The sequence below is a fragment of the Chroicocephalus ridibundus genome, chromosome 8, assembly GCF_963924245.1.
Source record: "Chroicocephalus ridibundus chromosome 8, bChrRid1.1, whole genome shotgun sequence".
NCBI classification, from domain to species: domain Eukaryota; kingdom Metazoa; phylum Chordata; class Aves; order Charadriiformes; family Laridae; genus Chroicocephalus; species Chroicocephalus ridibundus.
The window spans coordinates 54,449,686-54,472,033 of record NC_086291.1 but is presented as its reverse complement, the minus strand read 5'-3'; the positions used below and the strand labels follow the sequence as shown (position 1 = coordinate 54,472,033).

The 22,348-nt window shown below is 52.7% G+C and overlaps 1 protein-coding gene and 1 long non-coding RNA gene across 2 annotated transcripts; one reads left to right on the top strand and one right to left on the bottom strand.

Moving 5' to 3' along the window:
• Window positions 1-1,386: 1,386 nt before the first annotated feature.
• AMZ1 (archaelysin family metallopeptidase 1) lies at window positions 1,387-18,862 on the top strand. The gene is made up of 7 exons (XM_063344203.1): window positions 1,387-1,512; window positions 8,824-9,157; window positions 10,194-10,361; window positions 11,222-11,350; window positions 11,693-11,856; window positions 13,207-13,383; window positions 17,062-18,862. Exons 2-7 carry the CDS (start codon window positions 8,854-8,856, stop codon window positions 17,629-17,631), a joined length of 1,512 nt encoding a protein of 503 aa, XP_063200273.1. The 5' UTR covers window positions 1,387-1,512; window positions 8,824-8,853; the 3' UTR covers window positions 17,632-18,862.
• Window positions 2,241-21,985, bottom strand: LOC134519699 (uncharacterized). The gene is made up of 3 exons (XR_010072279.1): window positions 21,774-21,985; window positions 19,698-20,070; window positions 2,241-6,836 (listed from the first exon to the last, which is right to left on the bottom strand). It is a non-coding gene; the product is annotated as an uncharacterized LOC134519699 (long non-coding RNA).
• Window positions 21,986-22,348: the final 363 nt, after the last annotated feature.

Below are 22,348 nucleotides of genomic sequence, written 5' to 3'. Positions count from 1 at the left end.
AGTTAATTAATACAAATAAACTCTAATTACAAGCAGCAACCAATTAAAACAGCACAGAAGGCATCTCCTGTGCCTGGGGTGGCAGCCGAAGTGGAAGACGATGCTACGGCAAGGCCTCAGGACTCCCTCCCGCCCTCCGCGCACAACAAGTCTCGGGAAGGTTTCCCACAGAGGCTTCGCGAGCCGCCGCCGCTGCCAGGAGAAGCCGCTGCTTCGCCGCTCGGCCTGATGATGAGAGCAGCAAATTAGGGCAATTTTTCACCAGTGATGCTGTCGGTGCCTCAAGAGCAATGCAGGTCCCGGGGACGGCAGGCTGCAGCACACAGTGATGGGCTCATCCTGGTGCTTGCCCACCCCCCGGCACGCCACGGGGGCATTCGTCCACTTCTGTGGCCACCTCGGGGCATTTCTACTGGCCCTTGCAGGCCCTTGGTTGCGCTGGGCGTGTGGGCAGCATTTGGAGCGCCAGGACCACTGCAGCTCCTGAGGCTGTAAAACATATTTATTTATTTTTTTCCTAATTTCAGCTTATGTCACTTAGGGACACACTTGGGTCCCAGCCAGGGTTTTCCTTTTTCCTTCCATCTAGAGATGGCAGAAATGAGGGATCAAAGCACCAAAGGGATCAAAACATGAAAGCCAGAATAAATGAAGCCATGCAGAAATGGGAACGGAGCTCCACTCCCCTAACATAATTAACCTTTCCAAGAACAGATAATATTCCCAAATTAAAGGACATCGTGGGACACAGAAATGCATCCAGGTCACGTGGGAGAGATGCACTGAGCGAAGCATCAAGGCGAATGCAAACACGGCTCCCATGGAGGAGATGGCATCAGTCGCCGGCATAACCACATAACGAGCGCTCCGGTCTCCAGACGCCCACTCCTTCATTCACTTCTTATTAACACAAAGATTAAAGGGCTTTCAGCCCTGGCAGCGCTGTCGTCTTGCTCAGCCTCCGGCGCTTTTGGGAACGCGCTCCCCAAAATGCGGGCTGGCTTTGCTCTCGCTCCTCTCTCCCAGGCTCCAGCCAGACACGTTGCGGGGGGGGGACACACCTGCCGCTGCCACCAGCCTGCGACCACCCGTGGACGCCACCTCGCCGGGCCCGGCCGGGGCTTCTCCTCCCGACCCTCCCGAGCCCTTTCTCCCCTCCCCGCTTTGCAGGGGGGTCTTCGGCCCGGCGGGGTGCCGATGCCCCCTCCCTCCCCCCCGCCCCGGAGCCGCCCCCCCCCCGGGCAGCCCCGCCCCGAGGGCGCCCCCCGGCGGTTGCCCCGCGCACCGGCGGGAGGCGGCTCTCGGCGGCGCTCGGCGAATCCCGCGGGCTCCCGGCGGAGGGGCCGAGCCCCCCCTCCCTTTGCTCCCCCTTTTTCTTCTTCCTCCTCCTCCTCCTCCTCCTCCTCCTGCTCCTCCTGCTGCCGCCGCTGCCGGGCTCCGCTCCGCCTCGCCAGCCGGGTGCCCCGGCCCTGCCGCACCTCCCCGGCCTCCGCAGCCCCGGCCCGGCGGGCGGTGAGTCCTGTCCCCTCCCCCGGGCAGCTCGGGGTGGGCACGGGGGGACGCAGGGTCGCCCTCATCGGGGGGAGGGCACAGCCCGGCGCGACGGGAACGGGGGGGTCGGGTCCCGCCGGCATCGGGGTGCGATGGGAGCCCCCCCGGCGGGGGAGCCCAGGCTCGGAGCATCTCCCCGGCTGCTGGGCACCTCCCCGGGGGACGGGCATCGCTGCGCGGCTGCTGGGCATCTCCCCGGCTGCTGGGCATCGCTCGGCGGGTGCTGGTGGCCGTGCTCGGGGCATCCTCCCCCGGTGATGGAGGATGCTGCTTAGGGCATCCCCTGCGCCGGAGTGCGGGGGGCCGCGCTTGGGGCATCCCCCACCCCACGCCGGGGTGACGGGGGTCCTGCTCGGGGCATCATCCCCACGGGGCGCTGGGGGTCCTGCCCGGGGCAAGTGTCCTTGGTGCCCCCTCCTGCGGGCTTGGGGTGCCAGGGGGCTGAGCTCGGTGCGTTGTCCCAGGGTGCTGGGGGACCTGGTCCTTCCCACAAACCCACCCGTGTGATGTCCATGCCGGGGATCAGCATCAATGGCCCCTTTTCCCAAGTAGGGCTGGGGGCTCAGGTGTCCCAGGAGCAGGACGTGCTTCTGCAGTGTTTCCAGAACATGCCCCTTACCCAGCAAAGCTCCGGGCCGGCAGAGCTTTCTGGCTGTGAGGGTACAGTTGGCCACTCAGGAGACTTGGGCTTGGGGTCAGTCATTGGTGTGCCCCCCCCCCCCCCCAACCCCGGCCATTCTGGCTTTGTGGCTCCTCGGCCGCGGCACCACCTTGGAGCCCCCTCCTTCTCCTCCGCTGTAAAACGCCCATAAACATCCCCTGCCCGGCGACACCACTTGAAAAGCACTTGATTTCTTGGGAGGAGGCACAGCATTACAGCGCATTTATACAGCATGATGAACCACTTTTATGATGCCTGTGCTCGAGGGAATATCTAACCATCGCCATACCTGTTTGGGCATCCATCTGTATGGAAAAACGCAGCCTCTTTCCTGGCTGACACCGGGGTTGTCTTGCAGAACCCATTTAGTCTGTCTAGACAAGTATGATGAAGAGCAAAGTGCCTGGAGCTGTGAATGATTAGAGGTCGGGTATCTCTGCAGCGTTAGGTTTGTTGTACAGCGCTGATAGGTGTTGCTCTGCTTCTGGGTGCTTTTGGGTCTCTGGTTAGCAAACGCACAGGAACCCGCCAGTGGATTGTAGAGGTTTGCTTCGTGTAAGAGCAAGGGAAGAAGGCGGCAGCCAGCCCTTCGTCACACATCTGCATGGGAGAAGCATCTCAGAGAGGTTAACCAGACTGAAATGAATAGAGACAGCACCGAAAATGATGAATAAATGGGCGATGAGGGGGAGCAGGGGCAAAGGCATGTACTGTCAGCTTGTTTTCTGGAAGGCAGCACAGAGAAGTTCATGCACGTTTGTATGATGCTTAGAGAGTCTCAGATAGAAGGTGCTAAAAAAAAAAAGTATCATTATGCATAAGCACAGAATAAATAAACCCCTTAGGACAGAAGACTGAAACTAGGGATAATGTGTGTCCTTAATGCATATTGACATGAAGAAAAGTGTATTGAAGAGAGCAGGCTTTAATGTAAAACAAAACCAAGGGGAAAGTGGATGTATAGGTGTTCTTAAATACTTAAGAACTCTTAAATAAGAAGATTTAAATAAAGACAGATGCAAGCACCTGTCTCCATCTTAGGTATTTAATGACCTTTACAAATCTAATCTCCAGTCCCACAAACCTGTCTGCCTACGAGGTGTCCATCTGGCTTGGCCAACAGTCCAAGTAAATTAATGAGGAAGATTCATGTGAGGACAAACTTCCAGGACAGAGCCGTGCGGCAGTAACATATCAATCACAGTCACAATATGACAGGTAGAGTCTCCTCCTGGTAAACGCGCGTGTGAATCCCTGAAGGTTTCCGCAACTCCAGGAATGACTCATTTTGGGAGAGACCACACAGAGCATCTGTTTCCGAGTCACAAACGTGTTCTAGAGACATTGCACACAAATATGATTGGGATCTGGCAGTGCGTGAGGCCAGAAGGTTTTATCTGACTTTATGGTGTGGGACACACGCAGCTCTGACTCAGAGTTTTGTGGCCATTTAGTGCAAAGCGAACAGAAGATGCTGCAGTTCCTCGTGGGTACGTGGATGGGGATGATGAGGTCCAGGGTGTGTTTCCTCCGTGAGCAGAGGAGATTGATTCTGAGAAGCGCTGAGCGTCTTCAAGTTCCCCCGCAGCCCCTGGGAGTTGCCCCATTTTGGGTCTGAACCTGGCCAAGCAGATTTGGGCTGACCCCAGCAGCCGAGCCTTTTCCGCGGGCAGAGCCCAGCTCCGAGCACGGGGCTGCGTTTAGGTCCTTCGGAAGGAGCTGGACTAGTGAGAATTTTATTTTTATTTGGTTAGATGCCAGCACACCTCAGTGTCCTTTCTCTGTCCCGTCACGCTGGACTTGTTGCCCGCTGAGAGTTCAGCATCTCAGTCAAGAAAAATCTCTCTCTGTACATGTCAACAAATAAATTGAGAAAATTGCTTTCAGGCTGTCGTCCGGGTGATCCCGGGAAGGGGAGTCGGATCCTCTGGAGTAGCGGACACCAACTGCAAATCTCAGGAAAAGAGCTATTAAGCAAGTAGGGCATGTGTCGATAATTAGGTAATGCTTGTTATGTTTGCTCTGGGCTTTTCACTTCTGTTGACTGGCCATGCATTCTCTGCACTATCACTGCTTGTTTACAGTACGGCACCTAGCTTAAGCAATTAATCAGTTTTAAGAGACTCTGCTAATGTCCCTCTTGACATGGCGAGGGCCCAGTTGAGTGAGTCTGCCTCTAAATACTTCACAGGAGCTGAGAGGGGAAGGGAACGGGATGAATCTCCTTCTGTGCGTCTGCAGGCTGCAGTGTATAGAGGAGAGTCAGAGTTAGAAATGACTTACAAGTTGATTTATAAAACAAACAACTTCAGAATGACCAGCTTAAAAAAAAAAAAGGCTTAAAAACACGTATATAAGAATACAGTCTGTGCAATGTTAGGGCCAAATTCCACAAAAAACCCCCAAATAAATCCATTATGTACTGAGTGCCCTTCTCTGGACCTGTACAACGCAGGTTTTCTGCACACGAGACCGTTTCTGTCTTGTCAGAATATCCCGAATGAACTCGCGCTGTGTGATATTGCCGTGGCTTTGGAGAATTACACTGTTACCGTCAGCCCCGGGCACATCTATCCAAGAAAGCAATGTCAATATAATAGAGAATAAATGACATATCTGTGAATTACAAAAAGAATAATTCATAGGTAATTTTCAATTACAGAGAATAATTCATAGGTGCCTGATTTGGAAAGAGAATAATTTATGAGTAACCCGAATTGCATATAGAGCACGTTACAGGTTACCGTAAGAAAGGGGGTATGCCGACGGCTCAGCTGTCACGTGCTGAGTCTGGATTTTGGGGGCATTCCTTGTGAAAACAACCACTGTGAAAAAATCTGTCGAATTCCATAGTAAAAAGATGACACGAACGGGTCCCTGCAACATAATCACTGGGAAAGGTCGTCCCTGGCGGAGCCAAGTGCCAAAACCTGGGGGTTATCTGTGTCCCCGCTGCACTGCGTGGATGGGATGGTGAGTAGTAGGAAAGATACGAGTAACAGAAAAGAGAGGGAGGTGTCCATACACCAGATTAGGATTCCCGGCACCGGCCGGCTCCCTCCCTGCGCTGTCAGGGACCCCGCGGGTGCTGGGAGGGCACGGATGGGCATCGCTCCTTCGTACGATCCAATACGGGTGCTCCTTGTTTTGGAAAAAATTACAAAATGCAGATTGGGAACAGGATGCTTTTTTTCTAAAGGTTAAAGTAGAGAATGGCACAGGAGTGGATGTGGGGAGTGTCTCCACTCACAGCAGATCTTTACATTATTATTTTGCTTAAAGCATTTCCTCAAGTTATTGGCCTTTTAAATAAATAGGGTTACTTTCTCCTCCTCAGGACTTGCTACTCAAGTCTAACTCCTTCTCGTTAAACAAGGGGCCAAATTAGCTGCTTTTTACTTTAAAGACATGGTAATTCCTTCCTATATACCTGACGGGCATTAGGATGCATCGGTGCGTCCAATTCTTCATCCACCACCTTGGCATCTTAAAAACTGAGGGGGGAAAAAAAAATATCCCAGCTAAAGCGCCGTTCCCTCCCGAAGCACTGCACCGGGGAGTTACACAAGGCACCCTCGACACGAGAGCTAAAAATTACACAGCCCTTTTGCACCACTTCAGTTAGTGAAACACTATATCCATATATCAGATCGAGCACAAATAACACCTAGTGTAGTTAATGTTGTAAAACGGCTTCTCTCTTCAAACAGCTCGAGTTGTCCATAAAGATTTTCTGAAGCATTAATTTTCTCCAGTGAAGTATTTTAGAAAAACTTGTCAAAGAGAAGGAGCTGTGTTGGGTCTGGCGGGCGTGAGGGGCTGGTGCTGTTCTGTCGGGAGCAAACCCAGCGTCTCGGGGAGCAGGAGACACGCGTCGCCCCAGACCCTGCGCCCCAAGTGAATTCCTGTGCGTGAGCCTTCAAACCACTGACGCGGAATGACGGACGTCCTTGGGCATGGCGGACACGCACAAAACACCCATGCTCATAGCTGGGAACGTCTGGAGCTGGGTGAATGTCCCCTTTTAGGAAGCCTTGGGAAACAATGTGTATCCCATAACTTTGGGTACACACTATATTCCACGAGAGACCCCTGGGGGAACACGGGCTAGAAGACTGTGCGCTCATTGTATCTGCTGTTGCATACATCCACTCTTTGCTACTTCCCATTTAGAAAAGAAAAATCCATTCATTTTCTAAGCAGCTCCTCCTCCCCCAGACCCACACTCCATTTGTTGCCAGGAAGCGCTGATGGAAGCGGCCGGTGCCTCCCAGAAACCTTCTTTGACAAGATCATTCTCAACCTGGGCCAAGTGCGACGTGTCTCCCTGATTTCCCTGGGAGCAACAGGCAGCCAGTAGCTCACAGGATCACATCCCCGGTCGTTTTAATATCCTTAATAATCCCCAGGTCTAAGTTCGTTCTGCATATGACCACAAACACGATGCTTGTATTTAAAGTTTGTGCAGAACAAGTGAAAGCTTGGCCTTAGGCAAAGGCAAAACTCCTGATGACCTGGCGGGGTCAGACTCTCACTTTGGCCTCCCAAATCTGGAAGCAAGTCAGAAGTGCAGAGATTTGGGTGACAGAGCGCAGAACAACCTCACACGAACTCCTTTTGCTACCTGTGGAAAAAAAAAAAAGCAGCAGAAGCAATTTGGACATTTTTTGGGCAATAAGACGAGGTGGCTGAGGAAGCATCGCAGATTTTATTTCTAAACCTTCACTGGAGTCGGGCCCTTGTACCGCTTCAGATCCCGCCGTGCCGTCTGCTGTCAGCCTTTAATGCTAGCGAAATACAAAGCTTGCAAAAATAAAAGAAAACTGCTTACCCGCTCCCTCTCCCAGGCTATATACCCTTCGCGCCAAAAAGGATCATACGAAACCGAGTCTTTTTTAAAGGACTGCTCATCCATACACATGTCTTCCCAAGGGCTGGATGCAAAGAAACTCGGTGTTAATTTTAATGGGCTGCCACCTTTCCCTTACGGTGCGAACTACCAGAGCCTTCTCTGCATTACTGAGGAAAGACTTTGGCTCATGTTGGCACAATTTTTAAAAATATTGAATTTTCTTGTTGTATTGCTGTCCTCAAGGGCCACTGAATATCATCTGCCTGACAAAGCTGGGCTCCAGACCCACTTAAATTATAGACTTAACTAGTTCCTCCTAAAATAAATAAAAATAATAATGCTGTTATAACAGTGATGGTCAGCAGCTCATACGTTTGCTTATCCAGCCAGAAAGCTTAAATTATAGACTTAACCAGTTCCTCCTAAATTAATGAAAAATAATAATGCTGCTACAATGGTGATGGTCAGCAGCTCATACACGTGCTTATGCACCCAGAAAGCTTGTCTCGTTTCCTTTAGGTTACCATTAACTTGCCCAACAGAAGCCAATACTTTCTAGAGACCCCGTGCTTTTGTGTGCGCATACCTGTGTGTTTTCTTTCTGCTCCGTCCAGGTGGAACACTTACCCCTGGTAGGCAGCTTTGCCCCAGGTACCTCTCCAGAATAGTTCTACTTGGCACGATTTCCTTACAAAAAATGAACGGCTTTGGAAAAATCCAGACATAGGTTAGCCATAGGGGTTGTACTTTGTTTCCCCTTTTTCTTCCCTTTCTCTACCGGCACACCCGTAAGTGCGTAAACTGCAATGGGAAATAGTTGCGTGACTTCTGCAGCTTTGGAACACGCTGGCCTCAGAAAGGACCCCGGAGAGGATATTTCTGGGATGTTCTGAATTAATTTCTTTCTGCTGCAGGCGTTCGTTTGCTCTTTATTTACCACTTTACATCATCACCAGTGTTCTTGATGATAACGTGGTGTGACATGAAGTTATTCACGAGGTGACATGATGGCGATGGGCCCGTACGTATCTCGCTAGAGGGGCAGCACCAACAAACACAAGTCTCGCACGTCGTGTCCCACCTGTGGATCAGGCTGGGCAAACCTTCCCGCATCTCGCAGGCTGACAACAGCTCTGTGAGCCGGCAGATGCCCCGGGGCAATACCTAAGGGCGAGGATTTAAGCCTGTTCAAGGGAAGTGTCATCAGTGAACAGCTGCTTTCATTGGTTTCAGGTAAGTCAGAAGTTTAGGGTTCTGATAGATAAATAAAGACCAAGATCTACCTCTTCTTTCCTGCCATGGACCTTTGACAGCCTCAAGGAGTGTGTTTTAGCTTAAACAAAAAGGAGCACCACCTTTCGACATCATGGGAGCGCCAGCGCAGCCAGTTGTACAACACAGAGAGGTATTTCCCGTCTTACTGGGACTTTGAGATGGAGCGACAACAACAAAAAATAATCAAACTATCTGATTTAATCCAGACATCTGGTAGCGATAATGGGGCTATGCATTCTTGAGCACCATCTACTGGTACATTGGCCATAAATCAGTGACATATAGGCAGATGTAGAGCTCCCTGTAACAGCTTCTCTCACGGAAACGCGTAGCGCTCCTGGCCAGCTCTATGTACAGCGTTTATAAGCTCCCAGTCAAACCTTATAGCTGGGATCCTGGGGAAAACTGCCTTGAGAGCAAAGCGTGAGAAGGTTTCCAGGTCCCTCGCGAGGCCACGTGTTGATGGTTGTGTCCCCTCCTGCAGGCAGTGCCACAGCCGGTGGGTCTCTCCGCGATGCTGCAGTGCAAACACGCTCAGGAATTCAGCTTCGGGCCCCGGGCTCTGAAGGACGCGCTCATCTCCACCGACCCGGCCCTGCAGGAGCTCTACGCCAAAGCTTTCTCCAGGGCAGAGAAGCTGTTCCTCTCGGAAGCCTACAACCCGCAGAGAACGCTCTTCTGCACGCTGCTCATCCGGACGGCTTTCGACTGGCTCCTCAGCCATCCCGATGCCCCCGAGGACTTTGAGACGTTCTACCATGCCATGCTGAGGAGGAAGCAGAACTTCTATCGAAAGCACATTTACCTCCAACCTATAGGTAACGTGGGCATCTTCACTGAGCCACCTGGAAAGATACGGGAGGGAGGAGGGTGGTGCTGAGCGCTACGAACATCCTCTTCTGAGGACCAACCTGCAAAATGCAATTGCTGTAGCAAAGATAGGTCTGTAATACCAAAGGCTCTGACATGCCCCCGGTCCAGACTCACAAGCCATGATGACAACCATCAGTAGACCTGCCCTGTAAATGGCACGTGTGCCCCTGGGTGAGACTTGCTATGAATAGATGTATGCATAGGCACATACATAAAGAATCATAGGCTCATTTAGGTTGGAAAAGACCCTTGGGATCATCGAGTCCAACCATCAACTCCACTCTACAAAGTTCTCCCTTACACCATATCCCTTAACACCATGTCTAAATGAGTCTTAAACACATTCAGGGATGGTGACTCTGCCACCTCCCTGGGCAGCCTATTCCAGTGTCCGTCCACTCTTTCTGTGAAGAATTTTTTCCTGATGTCCAGCCTAAACCTACCCTGCTGCAGCTTGAAGCCATTCCCTCTTGTTCTATCGCTAATTACCTGTGAGAAGAGACCAGCACCAACCTCTCTACAATGTCCCTTCAAGTAGTTGTAGAGAGTGATGAGGGCTCCCCTCAGCCTCCTCGTCCTCAAACTAAACAGTCCCGGCTCCTCCAATCGCTCCTATATAGATATATATGTAAAACTATGCTGGATAAAACAGCATTTCTGGAGCTCCATCCCTGATGGTTCATTAAAAACCGCCACCCTTTCCCACATTAATCTTTCTGCACGAGTTAAATAGGAGACAACCTTCCTAGCACATCTGCTCTGCTAATGAGAGGGCGCACTAATGCCCCGAGCCGCCTCTCGGGAGGAGCCCCCTCTTCTCCTCCGTATCTGTATCACCATCTAGAGCCGTCTGCCACATCCCAGAGTAAACAATTAACTTCGGAATGAACCCAGTTGCTGTGGCTAGACCCACAAAACCCCTTTGGACCTTATGGTTCACCCTGGATTTAAGGAACTGATTAATAGAGCTTCTCTTCTTAGACCTGACCGAAGGACCTGCCGGGCTCTCGCTGCTGGATTCCCTCCAGAGCTGTGTCGAGTCTTTCTTCCTGGGTCTCCGCGTGAAGTGCCTTCCCTCCATCTCCATCTCTTCCATTCACTGCTGCTACCGCCACAGCCGGGACACGGACAGGGTGCAGCTTCACGCAGGTGAGGACCTGGCAGCGGGGAGCCCGGGCAGACATCAGCTCGGCACGCGGGCACGAGCCCTCCCTCAGGAAACGCCTGAAATAGCCCTTCATTGCCTGAGCAGGGAGGGGACGAGGAAGGGAGTGAAAAGGGAGAAATCCTGTTCCCATGGAAAACCCAGAACTTGGAGGCTGGAAACAGGAATAAAACACAAAGTGACTTTCATCATATTTTCCCTCTGCTGTTTGTATTTTTCAGTGCTATTACGCTTAGGTCCAGCTCTGCAAAGCGATGGGATGGGCTCCGCGGGTAGGCATTGTTGTTTTGGTGTTGTCTGAGCTCTCCCAGCTCTTCTCCGGAGCCAAAGTAAACTCGTGGCTGGGGTGGTGCAGGTGGGGAACTCACCGGCCTTTCATGTTAGGAAATTTGGGTTCGAGTGTCACGCAGCTCCCCCGGGAAATGGGTTTGTCAGCTGCCAAACTCTCCCTGCGCAAACATCCCTCCGGAACGAGCTGTTTGCAGGTACCGACGGCAGCAGGAGCTCAGCACAGACCCAGCGCCCGTTCCAGCTCAGGTCTGAAATGCCCGCAGGGAAATTCTTCTGCTCCCAGGGGCTTGTTTCCGTGGGTTACTACTGAATTCACCTGCTTTGTTTTAACTCTGTGCTCAGGGCCGCTTCAGAAGTCAGGTCTGCTCATACTTTGATTTGACAGGGATGGGCCACACATGGTGCTGCATCCGAGATGCTGAAGGCAGCAGCTCTGCCTGTTTGAGGCTTGGATTGCATCCTCCTTCCCGTTAACAAACAGGAGAAATTCTGGCTCTTGCATGCCTTCTAGGGATGCTTTATTTTAATGAACACCTCTCGTGCATTTGTCCAGATGGGATCCTGAATTTCCTGAAGAACAACAAGCCCATGGATGCCCTGTGTGTCCTTGGACTCACTCTGCTGGACCTTTACCCGTGTGAGACCTGGAGCTTCACGTTCAGCAAATTCCTGCCAGGACAAGGTGGGATTGGTGACCCCTGGTCTCCCAGCATGGTGTGTGAATAAGGCAGCAATGTACCAAAAAGCCTTCCCTGGGGGACTGGAATAGCCAAATCTTATCCTTAATATTCTATTCACCCCCTCGATAAGAGGAACTAGATGTTCCCAATTTAAAATTAGGGGAGTCAAGGATCTTGATCCAGATAAAGGTAACTGAGGTGCTACAAACCTTTGGGAAGGGTGTCTCATCACGCCCCGTGTGCTCAACGGGACCCTGCTACCACAGCTTTCTTGCCACGATGCCTAAGGTGAGAGACAGTCGTAAGAGAGCCGATGCCTAACTTGTACGTGCCTCTCTTTACAGAAGTGGGAGTCTGCAGTTTTGCCAGATTTTCTGGGGATTTCCCCCAGGCTGGTTGTAGCAGCTTGAATCCACTCACGCAGAAGGAAGAGTTATGTGAAGTCGTCAATGAAAGCAGAGACCGGACATTGCTCTTCAGTGCCCAAGAGATGGTCCAGTGCTGCAAGGTAGGACCAGCGACCTCCTGCACCCCCAGTTTCTCGCCATGTAGGGTTAAATGTTTCAGGCCTGGGCACAGGCTGTGTCTCAGCCCCGTGAAGCGGGCAGGAGACTGCTCCCAGGAGACGCAGGCAATCACAGCTAAGCCCACACGCTTACCGCAGTCCTACAGAGCTTGTATTGCAGTGAACCGCGTAGACAACTCTCACTCCTCTTGCCACTGCAGCAAACTAATGGCACCAGCTGTATAGTGAGGCTACAGGACTCGCCTTACAGCGTGGAGAGACACTGAGACAAACCCCCCTGCCCAGCTCCCGGGCTCACGCTTGGGCAAACCGGGTATTTCTCACGTGCAGTAGGATCTGTTAGCTGATACAGTATTTGGAGGTTAATCAGAATATCTAGGGGAGTTGCGTGTTACCTAAGGGATGGCTGGGAAGGGGGGACTGTGTCTTCCTCAGACACTGGTATCCATAAGGGCAGAGGACCACGTGCCAGCCCCGCTTACATGTGCGGATGAGAAAAATTCCTAAGACAAGTTTGCACGTATATTTATATGCGGATGCCCTTAAATCCCACTCATCTCCAACTCGTCCTCTTCACAAGCGCTGTCCTCCCTCCTCCCAGCATCTCCCCCCTGCCAGCTCTGCTTCTCGCGTTTCTCCCAAAGCTGTCCCAGGTGGAGCAGCCACACCAGCGCCTTCCATGCCATGCCCTCTGCCTCCCCTGCTATTTGCTCAGGATTTTCTGGTCTGAGGTCTCTTTCTGTAGTAATTTCGAATGCTGTTAGGCAGCAATGGGAGGAGGGGAATCCTCCATCCTCAGCCTTTCCCTGGTTGCCGGTTCCCAAGGCAGTCACGCTTGGCCAGCGGATTCCAGCTTAGTTTTTGCTTTGGCACAAACGTTAAGAGCGTCTGCTTTGGAAGAACCAGATCTGTTATTGCCAGTAGCTTCTTACAGATTTCTCTCGGGGGTGGTGCTGCTCTTTGCAGACCCCAGTGGGACTGGTTTTCCTCCTTAAAAAACTTAAAAAACACTATTGTCCTTGAGGAAGAGAGTGACAGCAGCACTGCCCTGGAGCTCTGAACACGCTGCCTACGGGGTCTTCCCACATCTGCTTCTGAAACACACACCCACCCCTCCTCCTCCACCGTACAACCATGGGTGGTGCGTTACCTGGGAAGAAGGGAGCCACGCTCCCTTTCACCTGGGGAAAGCCCGGGGCTGGGGGGTGCTGGGGCGAGCGATGCGCTGGTTCGGCTGTTGGGGAGCAGGAAGGAGGAACGGCGGAGGAGGAGGAGAGGGGCAGGGGAAGCGGGACTGACCGTGTGCTCCCGTGATGTTTGCTTTCCCGAAAGGTGACCTGTCACGAGATCTGCCACCTGATGGGGCTGGGGACCTGCCGCTGGCTGCAGTGCATCATGCAGGGCGCCCTCAGCCTGGACGAAGCCCTGCTGCGGCCCCTGGAGCCGTGTCCCATCTGCCTTCGGAAGCTGCAGCACGTCGTGGGCTTCAAGCTGGTCGAGCGCTACCGGGTGAGAGACAGACCCCTCCCAGCCATGCCAGGAGCAAGGGGACGGGGCAGGGAGCGGAGCGGCTCACCCCAAACCACGGCGCTGAATGTGCTGTGGCGGCGCGTTAAACGCGGCCGCTGCTCTGGGTGCACGGTGCTGAGAGAAAAAGCTTAACACCTAAACAAGGTGGGTGTTGTGCCCATGGTGTGTGACTAACGCAGCACTTCACGCAAGCTCTGGAGCTTTCGGGGGTTCACAAGAAGGCTGGTCACAGCACAACAGCCTGCCCACATCTCCCCACTCCCAGAAACGAGGGCAGGCGGATTCCAAGCCAGAGCGGCAGTGGGAGGGCAGCAATTCCCACATCCCTGCCCTTTCCTATGGGCCACCGCGGTTTTCTGCCTCTCGGGTTCCGCTGGTAACAGGGAGAAAACACTAGGCAGGTACTTTGCTGCAGTTCCTGTTTAAAGACGTGAGAAAAGGTCCCGAATCATTACTGCCTAAGAAGTGGCGGGTCCCAGACTCATCTTTTGCCACTTCTCTCCCACCCATAGAACTGCCAACACCACATTTAGACAACATCAGGAATAGCACTCAGACATTCCTTAGCGCTAGAAAGGGTTTTCTACCTCTGTTGTCTAAAAAGCGGGATTCCGTAGCTAAAAGGCTGGTGGAATATAAATAATTTCACTATTCTCACTCAGTACCCTATCTTCTCCCTGGTTATAATTCCCGTCTGACACACATCATGGATTCAGAGGCAGGATTTTCCACGGCTGCCTATTTTAAAGCCTGTGGGTTATATTTGTAACAAGATACGTGCAGGAGGAGAGCGGGGATGCCTCTAGTTTCATTCAGCTGGGAACCAGCCGCACAGAAGCGCGGCAAAGCACGTGGGGCAAGAAAAAAACCCACGGCTCTCGTGTGGATTTGCTGCTTCCCTGTGCGTCTGCGGGCGAGACCCCTCTCTGACTCCGTGTTTGGTCCCTGCTTCTCTCCGAGAGATGCCTAAATTGCCCAGAGCACCAGAAGGTTAAACTCCGGCTTATTTAAACACCTGACCTGTCAGCATCCAGCTCTTGCTTTCTACAAGAGAACTGACATCTACGTGAAGCTTTTCTAGCAACATTTTTACCTTTACACCTGCAGTAAATACTGCAATTGGCTCGGCATCCTCTGGCGACGATGAACACAAGCCTGAAGAGAGGATACACTTGCCAAATATCACATCTGGTGCCTTGACAAGGCAAAGCTCAGCTAGATACAGTACAAGCTGGTGTAAGACAGTTGTGATAAACTCTGTAAGAGGCTTCCCTATAGCAGTGAGAGGAAATATAACCGCCAGAGAGGAATTAAATAGTTAGGGAACCTGGCAGAAGAGAGCACAAAGCATTTGGAGACGATATCAGACAGCAGAGTTCCTCGCTAAGCGTGTTTTGAGAGGCTGCGGTTGGCCAAGTGCAAGTCTGAAGCCCCATTTCCCTTCGGAAAGCTAGCACGGAGCCCCACCTGCCACGAGACGGCCCCAGACACTCGAGACAAATCCAGGAAATGCCAGACACGAGGCTGTTCCCGGCCAGGAGCAGGTAACGGCGCTGGAGTCTGCGGCCCAGACGAGGTAAGGGGCAGAAGAGCAGGCGGGACGGGAAGCCATTCCTCAGGCAGGAGGAAGAGCCCCTCCGTTTATTTATCCGAGCTGCGCTCAGGAGCGCGCTCCGGTTGTGCATCACGGCTGCTTATTCCAGCGTGAGTCCTCTTGAACACCGAAAGCAAATCCCTTCTCCTGGTGTTTTCCCCACCGCAGCCGGCGCTTCCACCTGCTGCCTCCGCAGCAGCCCAGGCTGTCCTGCAGCCAGCGCCGGGGTTCGTTTGCAGGGGCAGGAGGAAAGCCAGCGCTGGAGGTGCGGTTAGAGGCTGGGTTAGCTCCGTCCTCACCGCAGTGTCCGTGGCAGAGCCGGTGCTCGGCCGCAGCGCGGCGGCACCGCTGCTGGGGGTGACGGCGCTGCCATGGCAGAGGGGTTTGGGGAGCTTCCAGTGCCAAACCGGGAGCTCCTGGAGGTGTCAGGCAGGAGGTTTCACTCTTAGCGACCGACCTGGGGTGGGCATCCACCTCAACTGCTCCCGCCTGCAGGTAGGCTAACACTGCGAAGAGGTTGTCCCTTTTCTAGTTAAATAGGAGAACAGAAAAGAGAGGCTGCAGCCCTACAAACCCTTCCCAAACCTGAATCAACAAACCACCCACAGGAAAGAGGCAGGAAAGATTTTGGGGTTTTGGTAGCAATCGCGAGTCAATCGTCCCCTCCTTTTGCCTCAAATAATCCGGATATACTGTTTGAACATCCGCATCTCCGCAGCTTTTTCTCTTCTTGGGAACAGGGCTAAGCGGCAGTTGTGACACCTTCCCAGATTCACCACTCTTGGGAATTTTAAAAGACGTTATAAAATCACGGGCTGGTAGCTCTGCTGTCCCCTTCCCCAGTCCGGCTCCGCCTTTGTTTTTTAAACCCAGAGGGAGGGAAGGGCTATCGGAGGTGGGACGGGGAGGGAGAAAAGTTGTCCCTTTCCATCTTTTCTTGCCCCAAAGGGAGGGGGCAGGGTGGATTAACTTAGCTGAAAGAGTCCATTTTATTCTTGTATGAAATTCTCCCCCGAGGCTTCATGCACAGACTGAAATGAGAAACGGGGCCCGTTTCTCCCACCCACTCAATTTGAGCTCTTTATCCTCTCTGTCACTGGCCTGAAGAGAGAGCAAAGGAGGAGGGAAGGGGGAGGGAGCCGGGAAAAGGGAGCTCGGCAGGGCCGGAAAACTCCTGCCCTTCTCAAACACCCCGACTCACCCTGCGCTGGGCACGTGCGGACCCAGAGCGGTGACCGGCATCTCCGTCACCCTTGTGTTTCCCAAAGCAATCACGGGGCTTTGCAAAGGTATGGTCTGGGAGCTGCAGAAAGTAAAGATGAGGAAAGAGGGCACGAAGGTGTGAAAAAGCTGAAAAAAACCACACCATCACCACCCCCCCGGCCACGCCAATGAGGCAGACAAGGAGATCACCTTTGATCCAAGGAGATCACCTTTTATGCAGCGACGACTGGAGCACTGCGATTCATTCCCCAAAGCATAAGGAATAAATGTGCCAGAAGCAACCCGTTATATGCCCCATTGTAGCATTTAATATTTAAAAAGGAAATTGTCTCAGACGTTTTCCTTTCATTAATTCTTTCCTGGAGCCCGGCCTTCCCACTTGTGCATTTCAGCTCAGGAGGCAAAGAGCTATTCTTGGGAATAAAACGCACGTTACCACAGGAGTTAACAACATGATGGAACAAGATTCTTCACCGCTATCTCAGGAGCTTTTACAATGACACAGCTTCCTCTGGGGAGGTGCTGCTTTGGCTCTCACAGGGATCATACCCACACAGCGAGGAATGAATTTGTGCCGTTTTTCTCCTACCATCTTCAATAATAAGACAGATACATCCCTTATCTGACCAAGGGCAGAACTGCCACAGATGCTGACTCCAAGGAAACGAGGCAAGAGAAAGCCCCAGCTCTGCAGGGGAGCCACGAGTTGTCTGAATGCGTCTCCTGGCAGAGGGGACCGTAGCGTCCCAAGAGGAACAGGCTGACCTGACAAACCCTAGGAAAGGTGTACCTGTTTTCTCCTGCTCTCTAACATGAAACCTTTTCCCCTCTCTCCACAGAAGCTCTACGCTTGGACACAGACTGTGTTGTCCACGTGGCCAAGGAAAGAGTCAGCAGACCTGTCCTCCTCGGAGGACATCCTTCCATACAGCTCAGACTCGGGGATGTGCTGCGAGAACGACTCTGAGGTGGTGACCTCCTTGTCCGAGCCGCTGACGCCAGACACTTGCAGCCAGGCCCTCTCCATCGGCCAGGAGCTGGAACAGGACGAGCATTCGTGTTCGCTGGCGGAGGCGCAGAGCCAGCCCCAGCTGGCCGGGCCCACCAAGTCCACAGATATCATCAAAGACTACGAACTGTGGCTGGAGACGTGCATTGCTGCCCTGGAGAGGAACGTCTCCGAGGAGGAACTGGCTCAGGTAGACAAGACTGTGGATGCCCTGGCCAAGTGGGAAATGTTTACAGGACAACTGCCCGCCATGAGGAAGGACCTACCCTTTGCTAGGGACAGCACCGGCCTACGGAAAGTTCTTGGAGACAAATTTTCCTCCTTGCGGAGGAAACTAAGTTCCAGAAAATTGTCCAAAGGGGAATCGTCCCCTCACCGTTGGCGGTGGGAGGAGAACTAGGCTGGGTCTGCCTCGGGCTGGGCCAGCTTTGCTCCCCCAGCTTTGGTTACCGTCCTGCCCTGCTTCTCACCTTTCTCACCACAACTTGTTGCTGTCAGAGAAAAACAGCAGCTCCCCACAGGAATAAAAGGTGTTTCTATTTCTGAGATTGCTAACATATTTTTGATGCGATCAGTTCTTCTCTAAGGGTTTTTCCTGTGCTGGTCTAAGCGACAGCACGACTCCAAGCCCACAGCCAAGTCCTACGTAGGCGCTCGTATTTTCTCGCCATATTTCATTTGGTCTGAAGTCAGGCAGGAAGAGGTCTGTACTAAACACGAAACGTGCTCGCACAGAAGCTTGGGCCATCTGAACAAACAGATGCAAGTGAAACCAGGGCAGCTCTCCCCTACACAGGGCTCTCCTCCGCTTCACACTGCGGTCTGAAGCACAGATTATATTTCTCCCTCTCCTTTCCCCCCATACCAAATGTCCGTCTCTATCCTGGTCGCTGGCCCATCAGCGGAGCGCAGGAGCCCACGAGAGGCTGATGGACTTACGCAGGGGGGGAGAGATGGAGGAAGACGGGCAGAGTCAGGGAGTAAAGCAGGAAGATCCCTGGCATCTCGTCTGCCACAAAGAACAGCGTTAGTGTGACGACTGTCTTTGGGCGGACACTCCAGGGGATCTCCAGAGCTGCTGCAGTTCAAAGCAAGGCAGGCTTGGAGCCGCGAGCTGCAACCGCTCCCATCCTCTGCAGATTGGCACAGGGGAGAAACCCTTTGAAAACATTCGCATGCTCATTGATTATTAACTTAAAAAGGGGGAACTACACGCACATTCCTGTCCCTCTGCCTTGAGAGGTTAACGCCCTGGCCCTTTCCCTCTTCTCCGCTCCATAAGTCCCCCACTGAGCAGGAACGGGAGCTGTGCTGGCACCAGGGGCTGCAGGGCTGCCTTCCCAGTGCCGGGGCACGCTGTTCTCCTCCGGCTATTTATAGATGGAGCTCAAGAGGATGATAGGTTTTTGAGCTCCGTAACAGCAGCACGCCAGGGGAGGGCTGACCCTCTCCATCCCCAGCTCGCTCAGACCCCAGCACCGATAACCGAGCTCCCTGCAGCCCACAGCTACACGGCCACGCTTCGCTTCTCCCATCCAAGAATATCAGCAGGGAGGGCTGGGTCCAGTTCAGCTGGGAGGAGAGAGAGAGAGAGGATGCTTCCCCCGGAGGAGCTAACGGCTTTGGCTTTCCTGAGCACTCACCCTGTGCGCTTTGAGAGCCTCGAACCACGCAGTAACCCTGCAGGGCATTTTTGGAGCGGGATGGGAGAGAATTCGTGGAAGACATTTGGGAAAAGCATGAGATTTACTCATGCAGGTGAGCAGAAAAGATGATCTCGTAATAAATTCAACTGGATTCCGGAAACACAAGCAACTTCCCATCCGCGTGATTCACACAGGGAGAAAAAGGGAGTTCTGGCTTCGGGATTGATGACGGCAATTCCTGGAAACATTTTTTCCAGGCTGCGCGGCTGGACCCGGCGCAGGCGCGATGCAGCGGAGCCGCTGCTGCCGCCCTCTCCTGGCGGCCCCAAAGGCGATGGGCTTCTCGTCCAAGACATTCTTCCCAGCAGCAGAAACTTTCCAAACAAATCCTGCTTGAATTACACATCCACGTACCGCCCCCGTACTTGCTCCGTTGTTGCCTTAACAGATTTACTATTTTAAGCAAGAGATCACTTTTCGTTCAGCCTCGTTTGCTTTTCCTCCGTTCTGTACTGCATCATTGGGCTGAACTGCAGAAACTTCCCAGAAAGATGCCAAAAACTCAGGAGGACAATATCACCTAAGGGGAAGGGGCAGCTTTCTATCGTGAGGAAGTCCAAAGACAACAGAGAGAAGGGGTGGCACAGAAACAGCTTGAACTGCTGTGGCAGAAGTCACAGCTGGGAAACTCCCTACGCGACACTTGGCTGGTACAGACTCACGTTAGCTCTGCCGTGAAAGCGCGAGCTTCTGCTGAAGAGCTGCCGCTCACCAATAACAGATATTTTTTGACACTGTCACTGACAGAACCACCACTTACCAGCTCAGCTCGTCCAGAAGTGCTCCGGGGAGGCAGTAGATGAGCACGGCAGCTCAGAGCTTCACCTGCTTGCGTGGGCAGCTCAGCGGGGTCCACGAGGACGCCAACTTCGCAGGGAGAGGCAGAAAGCGGCTGGACACACTTTGAAGTCCGTGCGCAGCTGGAGGAGGGAAGGTCCGTGCGCTATTACGGTGCCAGTTGTTGCTCACACAGAGACACCCCCGTGGAGGTGGCTACTCTTCACATCGCAGGTTTCCAGCGCCGCTGCTGTACGTTACAGCACCACACAGTATTGTGTTCTCAGGGTCTGTAAATAGTACTTTGCACATACATTACACACGCTGCACCAGTCTGAGCAAGGACCGGAGGCAGCCTGGGTCAGAGAGGAATAAAACGACAGCCCAAGGTTACACAGAAAATCAAGGTTATAGCCAGGACTAAAGCACAAAGGTGTAATTCTTATTCTCTGCATGTACCAGAGTCGTAGAGGGGCAGAAAACAGCTGTCGGAGGAATTAGGAGTAAAACAAACTGAAGGTAAGCCCCTAAAGAAGATTTCCTACATTAGAAGCGGCAGTCCTACTATCAAAGCAGGTTTCTGGGGAGATACTTCTGCTCGGGAGGGTGTGGGAACACAAGTCGCAGCTAATAACCTGCTGAGTAAGCTGCGGAACAGAAACACAGACGAGATACTGCAGAGTCATTTTAGAAGGTCAAGCTGCGGATCGTCCACCTGCAAGAAGCAGCGGGGTACTCTACATCTAAGATTGCACACCCAGAAGTTACGTGCAGCTCAGCCAGCGAGATCAGAGAGCTGGTCAGAAACTCTGCGGGAACGGAGTTTCACCGCGTAGTGGGCAGGAGAACCTGCGTATTCCCTGGGCGGCACTTCGGAGGCAGCTGGGTGAGCCCGCCGCAGGAAGGCAGGCAGCAGAAGGAGGTGGCCACCCAGACAGGAAAGAAGCCAAGCCCCAAGGGGCCGCAGTGCTGGCAGGCAGGCACAGAGCGCCCCTGGGCACGGCTCGGGCTCTGGGAGGGCAGCAGCATCCTTGTTCTGCCTCGGGACCCGTGGGTGCCTTGTTGTGACAGGCAGATGATCTAGAAATGAGCTCTGCACGTGACCCGGCTGCTGCCTTCAGGACATCCCCCAGCAGAACCACGTAACTCCTTCCCGAAGACGCTGTTATCTTTCACGTAACGATCCCTAAGGCAATGCGACAACACAGATTCACCTTAGACTCCTCTGGCTCAGAACATCTCCCAGACCACGCCGTCCCGTGGCTACCTAGAGCATCCTCCCCAGCCCCAGCGTAACTCCACTCATACCCTTTCTGCCCCAAGCTCAAGGATACTTTTCTGAAGCAACTTCTGAAGTCTATAATCCTGAACAGAGCAGAAAACACAGTCTTTTAATAGCTTTACGAGCTCATAAAGGCAAATATCTTCTCCCAAGAATAAACAGGCAGAACATTCCACTCCTACTCTTAAAACAAGGAGCTGCTGTAGTTGAAGGGAGCGAGGGTACAACACAACTGTTCAAGAAAAATAATAATAATAATAAAAACAACAAAAAAACCCCCCAGACTCTTTGCTATTTAGGGGGGAAATTGCCTACAAGAGCTTGCAAAGGTGGGAGGGGGGAAACCAGCGTCTTCCATAGACATGTCATTAGCAGTATCCAGCACCTTCTGATTTAACAGTGGATGTGACCACCCCCTCCCCAAAACACAGTGCTTTTAAAGTCTGTTTCTGCTGTGCAAAATTGAGGCTTGTAAAATTGTAAAAATTCCTACACACTCTTCCTAGTAACTCTTCCTCCCTTAACACCGCGCATCTTCCCAAGCAGCTGGTCAGTCTTGGGGAGAGTGGCCAGAAATACGATAATTTTTATTAGTAACTGAATAAACTTCCTCCCGGGTCTGTACAGGATAACGAGATACCAGACTGGAGCTGGAAACCACAGGGATTTCATTTCTCTTCTCAAAGAGCTGTAACGAATACTTAAAACATTACTATACCCCCCCCGAACCTCACGCCTTGTACGCTTGAGCAAAAACACAAAGCCACGGAGCCCTACCTGCTTTGCATTTTAGAGAAGCTTCTCCCTGGGGAAATAGCCGCGTCTTCCCTTTTATCTTCAGAGCGCTGGATTATCGAAACTGCCTAAGAGATACTCTAGGAACAGGTAGTCTTGCTGATCCGGGGAAGAGAACTCAAAGTTTACATATGGAGTTTAGGCTCTTGCTGGGGGACCAGCACCAGCCACGCTCACCTGCGGAACCGACCGCTCCAGCCTCTGCTCCTGCGGGGCAACGCCTGTGCGGCTGAATTACGGAAGGGACACCTTCGCCAGGTGAAGTGGGACAGATTGAGACGCAGAAATATTAATAGTGTCGCTAAGACACCCCGATTCAAGACTCCCACCGTGCGTTCCAAATAAAAGTTTAAATCCCCCTGAAATCGGTGCAGTTTAAGCACCTGCTCACCATCGCTGACTCGGGAAGGACCGAGCTCGGGTCGGCACCCCAGTGACAACGCTTTTATTTCGGTTACAGCTTTGGAGATCCAGCAGTTCAGACATCAGAGAAACTCCCTCAACACAAACCAAACCCCAACCAGCTTAGGAGCAGACAAAAGCGACAACTTCAAACA